Raw genomic sequence first — 8,546 nt, forward strand, 5'->3', positions numbered from 1 at the left:
GACTTTTGACCATGGTTTAATCCCCATTTTGGTCCCTTTACTATTTTAAATCTATAGTAATTAACTTTTACCTCTTTTTCAATTTAATCCTTTTACCTTAATTAATCAATAAATCATCAAAATTTCCAAAACAAACTTCAATTCACATATAATAAAACTCGCAAATATTCAATAAAAATATTTACGGTCTTAAATTATGAAAACAAGGCCCCAATATCTCATTTTCAACAACCATTTGACTTTTGGACTAAACCACTCATATTAACTATTAATTCAATTAATTAAAATTTCTCAAATCAAAATTCAATATAGAAATTATTATAGACTCGTATAATTTAAATGCTAATTATACGAATTTTCTCGTCAATTTTGTGGTCTTGAAACCACTGTTTCCTACACCACTAAAAATTGGATTGTTATAGAACCACTGACCCAACCAACAAACCTTAATACTTCTTGCCCCAAATTCGAGGTGTTACACATTCAAAATATCTAATAATACAAGGAGACCCGTAATTAATATTTATTCCCAACTTTCTTTGAGGACTCACTCATCTCTGAGCATTGTGGTGGATCAATTGGAGCATATATGCACATACAAAAATTTAAAGATGTGAAATATTTAGCTCTTCAGTAAAAACCAATTGTATTGGGGAGTATTTATAACTTATTGGCTTGATGTGTATAATACGTAAATCAACATAATCTCATGTTGAAATAGGAAGTTTAGTTCTCATAAGTAATGGTTTAGATATTAATCAGATGCGTTTAATCAATAATTTCTCTAAACCATTATACGCATAAATAACAAGCTTTTGACAATAAAAGACCGAGATATAAACTCATTAGCTTTAGCAATATGAATTATCTTAATTGCATAATCTGAAATTAATTATTTAAACAAGAAATCTTGCAAATGACAAGTTGCAAATTGATAACACATATGTGATTATTTTGTAAATGCATCTACCAAAATCATATAATATCAAAACCATCCATACGGTGGATGAATAGGCCCATATAGGTATCATCTGCTTCAAGGAATGATAAATTACTATAAATCATTGAACATTCGTACTAAGAATAAACATAGGACAACATTTTGAATCATCCATTTTCTTCTTATCTATTTGTCAATAATGACAATAAGTTAAATTTTCATATTGTTATAAATGGCTACATTCATTTCGTGGAGTGGAGCAAAACTGGTGTAACAAATAACTCATTATTTAGTTTAGTCATAATGAGATATGAGATCAATTCAAAATACTTTTAAAGCCCTTTTAACAAGAGTTTTGCACAATCAATTAAATACCAAGAATAATTTGCTATGTCATGTATAGAAACAAGTCTAAATTAAATATATCAATAAAAGTCACATCTCAAACATAAAAATATGACATAATGAAAAACTAACAATTTTTCTCTCATAACCATAAATCATAAACATGAATGAAATTTAATTCAAAATTCAACCATTCATGCTCATAGAACTTTTCATTTACAAATGCTCATGTCATTTCTCTAAATAATTAACACATGGAATAATATAAAATGTATGAACTACTACCTTTGAACAATTCTTTAAACTAAATCAAATATGAATAACCATAAAATTCACTGGTTTATTAACACAAATTTGCATACTAGATATGTTTTAATCAAATATATTATTATAAAACCTACTATAGTGGCATAAATAAATCAATTAATATTCATTTTCATGAACAAATAAGATGCTTAAAACAATATGTAACCCATGTAATTATAAATAAATCAATTAATATTCATTTTCATGAACAAATAAGATGCTTAAAACAATAGAAGACCATCTCAAATATTTAAACCATATATCAAGTCGATTTAATATTTAAAGATGTACCTTTTTTTCGTGTTGAGTCTTGACGATTTTATCAAAAAGTAAGCAAATTAAACTCCAATAGTAGACTTTAAATCCAATCAAAATCTATTAATAGCAAACTTTAAGAGTGAATCTTATTTTCCAGGTGTACAACAGGTACATAACCAATGACTTTTCATACATAAGTTTTCTCTCTTACAAGTTCTCATAAGTAGTATTTTACCACGTAATTTTAATTGAGAACTTATTTTGAGTACTATAGAGTTATAGTTTAAAAAAATAGCTTGCAACTTTAGGTGCATCCAACCATAATGAACTTTAGATAGAATTACCATATTCTATTGCTCATAAGTAGCTCTTTCACAATCAAATATTTTGCTTTCAACTCCTTAACGGGGATAATGACAAAAGAAGATCATAAAGATAGTCACAGTCAATTCAATTTAATAATAAGAGTAATCAATAACTCAATCCTCCCTTTTTTCTCATCCTTTCAAAATAGATATTTATAGCAATAGTGATTCATATGAAATATAAGATTTTCTTCATTCACAATCTCAGATGATATTCATTGTAATGAATATCTTTTAAAACTAATGTATTAACCATCACAAATTTTGTGCTTTTTAGATATTGATATAATAGCTCTTTTGGAGCTTTCAACTAATTTTGTACTATAAAATATTGGAATAATATTTGTTTATTTTAGTACCAAATAGGGTAAATATTTTCTATTTCTAATGATAGAATTCATTACTACATTCTCATACCATTCCTCAAAGAATATTAACAGAAACAAAATATTTGGGCATACGCCACATATGTGGCCAATGATCTTTCATATCACATTGATAACATAAGTTATCTTTACCCTTTGAAGAGTTATCTTGAAAACTCTCATTGTTTTCTTATTTATTACTGTGTTCCCACTTTTTAGTGGTTCAGGATTATATCATTTATTTTCTTTATGTTTGCATTCACTTTGGGGAATGCAACAAATCTAGTAGAATAGACTTCTAAATGCCTCCATTGATTCTTTGTTTCATAATCACTATTGAATCATACGTGGATTTCAAATCAGAATCTATCTATTCATATTGTCATGATTAATCTTCAATTATAATAAATATAATATAATAAATAAATTATAGTAAAATATACCTGATGATATTTAACATTATCTTCATCACCCACGTAAGGATTATATAAATTTCTTTGGATAATGATTACCCATAGTGCGCAGGCCTCAATTGAAGACTGAAATTGCAATAGCTCTAGAAGGCAACTGACAATAACTTGAGCAGTAGATTTGGAGTGACCATATTATAAAATAAAAAAAGAATCGTCTTGATAATTTGTTATAAAATAAAAGACAGAGAATAAAGAACAAAGAGAATGAGAGACCAAAGAAGGACCATATTTTATTGATCAATCTGAATATTTTACAATGCTTCTCCAAATTGATAGGATACGTAAGTGTTGAGGATTGAATGCGTCATTATATAATAAAAAAAAGGTCATATCATCATTTTTGTTAACAATTGAACAGAAAGTGACTAAGCAAATGACGCGGAAAAATTATTATGTGCCATCCTTCCGTTGGTCAACCTACCTCATTATTAAAAAAATTGATGACGATAGGGGTGGGTACCACATTATTAGAGGAATGAAACTTCAGGCAATAAAATCAACATTTTCAAAGTAAGGGTTTACGCCTTATTCAACACAAGTTTCGTAACTTAATGCATCACCCCAATGATTTGGGGTTTAAGCAAATAGGTTAAAGCTTTTCGACAATGAAGAAATATTTTAAAATTTGTTACACCTAACAAAAATGATCTTTTTTTTTCTATAATTTGGATTAATGGTTTATTTAGAACTTGCAAATCATAACCCTACCTATCATCTTCTTGTTTATATATATATATATTTTTGTGAAGATTTTTCATCAAAATCAAATCAAAATCGGGTATTGTTAATATACTATTAATTATTAGAATGAAGTTACAAATCTTACTTTCATTTATATATTTCATCGTATTTTGATTGAAGGATAATAAGAATATAAAAGAAGATAAATATAGTGCCCATGCGGATCACCATCGGCAACGTCGGCCGTGGCTTGTGGGCAGTGGCGTAGATATTGGCGGTTAATACTTGACCGTTAGAATTTGGTTGTGATTCAATACTTGCCCATGCGGTGTATTGAAAATCGCCAGAAATAAGCCGATCTTCGCTCTTGTGGTGGGATATAAGATTGTTTGCAACTTTTTTCCAATCGGGGGGGTCATTAATTTTGAACATCTTAGTAGAGACCTACAATTGATAAGTGAATCTATTATTATATATTTTAAAAAGAAATAGTTAAGTTTTAATATAATTACCATGTGAAGAAAGTATGGGAAATAATTAATTAAGATAAATATAGATTAATATTTACCTGATTATCAGTGGTCCAAAAAATGATCCACCTGAGGCTAGAACCAACTTCATACACAGGAGCTGCGTTCAGATAGATGGCTGGCATAGTCAGCGTAAAAGTTGTTGTTTCTGCTTTCTTGATCGTTTCCGCAGCAGTTTCGTAGTTCGACGAACTCAATACTAGATTGTGGCCAGCATCATTTGTAATAGTGCACTCAGTGGTAATAGTAGCCATTTGTAGTAGGTTTATACAAATTTCAGCTACATACCGAGTCTGCTTTTGATTTGTTTTTGTTGTGCTTCATGCAGTGTTCCATACACACATTTATAGCATAAAAGAAATAATATAATCAAGTCAGTGAGCTGTATTCAATGTAAAAAAAACAAAAACAAAAAAACCCTATAAACTGGCATTATCCCTATGACTATCAAATCCTTTTTTTTTTAATACTTTAACGTTTGTTACACCTAACCAAAATGATATTCTTTTCGATTATTTGGGTTAATGGTTTATTTAAAACTTGCAATCATATTCCTACCTATATTGTTTTTGAAGATTTTCATCAAAACCTGGTATGGGTAATATGATATTATTTATTAGAATTAAGTTGCAAATCTCTTACTTTCATTTCTCTATTTCACCGTATTTTGATCCAAGGATAATCACAATAAAAAAGACGGAGATAAAATTGAGAATATTTGCCAAGGCAACACCAACAACAATTAATAGACCTCACCCAAATAATTTGGCTCTGGCTTTCAAATAATTTATTAAAACGAGAAAGGACTGTATGAAACCGTGATTTTACGTCATCCCTATCCCTTTCCAATAGGAGAATGACAAATTAAACTTTTCTCCTGATATTCAGCATTTTATAGTTGGATTTGAATTTTTTCAGGAGGAAAAGGCTGAATATCAAGAGGAAAATTTTGATTTGTCATTCTCCTGTTGGAAAGAGATAAAAATGATGTGGAATCACAGTTTCATACAATCTCTTCTCTTATTAAAACAACTGTAATGACATATTTTTAGGAAACTAGAAACTAAAAATTAAAAGCAGTTATGCATTGACTGAGATTGAGCAAAGTCAATAAGATTTTATTAATAAACCAAGGTTATGACTTCATCAAAAGCTCTAACTATAAAAATTTTGTCCTTACTTTTTCTTTTCTTTCAATTCAATGTCCCCAAAACAAATAATATAATTAATCTCCCCTTCTATCTATAGAAAAATAAAAGGGTAAAATGACATTCACATCCCTATAACCATCAAACCTTTAGCTTTTTCTTTTTCAAGTTCATTGCATCGAAATGATCAACTCATAAATGTGGATCTCTTTCACCCCACCCTAGATTATACAATCAATGTCATTTTAATCTTGGCCGATATAGACCAACTTGAAATCAAAATTATTTTGTTCAAAGTTCAATTTAAGTTGAGTCGAGTCTACTTAACCATGTTGGTAGCCTAACTTGCACAAAGGTCTACCATATTGTTAAAAATAGAACATCGGTAATGACAATGTATCAGAAAGAGAGAAAAATAAAAAACACACAAATTTTACGTAGAAACCCTTTCGGGAAAAGAACCACGGGCAGAGGAGAAGATAATTCACTATGTCAAATTCGAATGCCTATTTATAGGCTTGTAAAACCATATTCTAATAGGAGTGTAGTAAGATTGAAACACCTTATTCTAATTAATATCAAATAGATGGAGTTTAATAAGGTTTAAAAAACCTTATCTAAAGTAAAATAATAGAAGTGTAGTACTATAGGGATTTTACTTTTATTTTATTTTACTGTTGTATTTTTTTAAAATAAGGATTCGGGTCACATAATTCTAACAATCTGCACCTTGACATGAATTCTCAATGAACAAGTTCTTCATTGCGAACTCTTAACGAACAAGTTCTCCACCTCTTCAAAAAACCCTTTAAAGGTTTAACTTCAACAATGAACACCAATCAAGTCTAAGCAATGCTCAACTTGGTTATAGGAAGGGACTTAGTCATCAAATCTGCAGGATTTTCATGAGTACTAATTTTGCTCACAACAAATCTCCACAAGCAATAATATCACGAACAAAATGATACCAAACATTAATGTGTTTTGTTCTCTCATGAAACATTTGATCTTTTGTAAGGAAGGTGACACTCTGACTATCACAAAATACTGTATTGATTTGAAGGTCTTCATTGAGTTCACTAAAGAGTCCCTTCAACCAAATAGCTTCTTTACAAGCCTCAGTAATTGCCATGTACTCAACTTCAGTGGTAGACAAAGCAACTGCCAACTGATTGCACAACCTTCGATTGTAAAGACATAACCTGTGAGAGATCTTCTTCTATCAAGGTCTCCAGCAAACTCAGCATCAACATACCCAATGACTCCATCTCTAGTTCTTCCAAACTGTAAGCAAACATCAGTAGTACCTCGTAAGTATCTTAAAATCCACTAAACTGCTTTCCAATGTTCTTTACCGGGATTCGCCATGTATCTGCTAACTGCACTGACTGCATATGATAAATCTGGACATGAACAAACCATAACATACATGAGAAATCCCACTGCAGTAGAGTATGGAACATGTGACATGTACTCAATCTCATCATCTGATTGTGGAGATAAAACCGATGAAAGTCTAAAATGGGCTGCTAAAGGAGTACTAACAGGCTTAGCATTCTGCATATTGAATCTGCAAAGAACTTTATCAATGTACCCCTTCTGACTTAGGTACAATTTACTTACTTTTCTATCTCTGAGAATCTTCATACCAAGTATCTTCTTTGCTGGTCTCAAATCTTTCATCTCAAATTCTTCACTTAGTTGGGCTTTAACATTTCTTATCTATCCTCTATCTTTTACTACTACCAACATGTCATCAACATAAAGGAGTAGATACACAAAAGAACCATCATTGGTTTTCTTAAAGTAAACACAACCATCATGAGAAGTCATAAAGGAATCAAACCTTTTGTACCACTGTCTTGGTGACTATTTCAAACCGTAAAGGGACTTTTTTAGCAAGCAAACATAGTCCTCTTTTTTTGAGACTGTAAAACCCTCTGGTTGTTGCATGTAAATATCCTTTTCAAGTTCTCTATGCAGAAATACAATTTTTACATCTAACTGCTCAAGCTCCAAATCATGCATGGCCACAATACCAAGCAAAGCTCGAATCTAACTATGCTCCACAACTGGGGAGAACAAATCTGTGAAGCCCACTCCTGGAATCTGACTGTAACCCTTTGCAACAAGTTTTGCTTTATATCTGAGTTCTTCAACTCCTGGAGTCCCCTCTTTCTTTTTAAGCACTCATTTACAACGAAAAACCTTTTACCTTTAGGAAGTTTCACAAGATCCCATGTTTTGTTTTTGTGGAGTGATTCTATCTCCTCTTATATAGCAAACATCCACTTTTTTGAGTCTTCACAACTAACCGCATCAGAATAATAGATGGCTCTTGGTTTGCATCTGTATCTTTAGCCACATTTAAAGCATAAGCAACTAGATCAGCCTCGGCATACTTCTTTGGAGGTTTAATTTCAATTCTAGTTTTGTTTTTGGTTATAGAGTATTGTGGTGAAGAAGCAACTCTATTTTGAATTTTTGTACTGGCTTGAGGACTTGACTCTGTTGTAAATTCTAGATTAATCTGATGCTCCACCTGCTTTTGTTTTTCTTTATTAGAAGAGTATTTAATAGACAAGTTATGTAGCATAGCAGTTTCATCAAAAACAACATCTCTGCTAATCACAACTTTTCTATTTTCATCACACCATAACTTATACCCTTTTACACCAGTTTTATAACCAAGAAAAACACATTTAATTGATCTCAGTTCCAATTTTCCATTATCAACATAAGTATACGCAGGATATCCAAAGATCTTTAAATCAAAATAGTCAACAAGATTACCAAACAATACCTCTTGTGGAGTCTTTTTCTCAATGGCAACGGATGGAGATCGGTTGATCAAAAAAAATGCAGTAGAGGCTGCTTCGGCCCAAAATGACTTTGGTAAGTTGGCATTTGACAACATACATTGAACCTTCTCCATGATCGTTCTGTTCATTCATTCTGCAATGCCATTTTGCTGTGGAGTATGACAGACTATCAAGTGTTTCACGATCCCTTCTGACTTGCACAGTTTATTAAACTCATCAAAACTGTAACACCCCAAACCTGACCTAGACGTTATGGTCAGATCTGTGTGTCACATCAAAGTGTCATTCGAAAATATGAACTCATTGGTAAATT

General features: G+C 31.0%; 1 protein-coding gene across 1 annotated transcript; it reads right to left on the bottom strand.

Moving 5' to 3' along the window:
• Positions 1-3,865: 3,865 nt before the first annotated feature.
• Positions 3,866-4,561, bottom strand: LOC105767118 (uncharacterized). Its single transcript, XM_012586635.2, has 2 exons — positions 4,302-4,561; positions 3,866-4,177 (listed from the first exon to the last, which is right to left on the bottom strand). Exons 1-2 carry the CDS (start codon positions 4,515-4,517, stop codon positions 3,881-3,883), a joined length of 513 nt encoding a protein of 170 aa, XP_012442089.1. The 5' UTR covers positions 4,518-4,561; the 3' UTR covers positions 3,866-3,880.
• Between the last annotated feature and the right edge of the window lie 3,985 nt (positions 4,562-8,546).

The sequence above is a fragment of the Gossypium raimondii genome, chromosome 5 (genome assembly GCF_025698545.1).
Source record: "Gossypium raimondii isolate GPD5lz chromosome 5, ASM2569854v1, whole genome shotgun sequence".
Classification (NCBI taxonomy): Eukaryota; Viridiplantae; Streptophyta; class Magnoliopsida; order Malvales; family Malvaceae; genus Gossypium; species Gossypium raimondii.

Bases quoted from the DNA above. Each gene is read 5' to 3' on its own strand.
- LOC105767118 (XM_012586635.2), bottom strand. From the start codon at position 4,517: ATGGCTACTATTACCACTGAGTGCACTATTACAAATGATGCTGGCCAC. The intron at 4,178-4,301 runs GTAAATATTAAT...TATCAATTGTAG, and splicing joins TTTGGACCACTGATAATCAG to GTCTCTACTAAGATGTTCAA.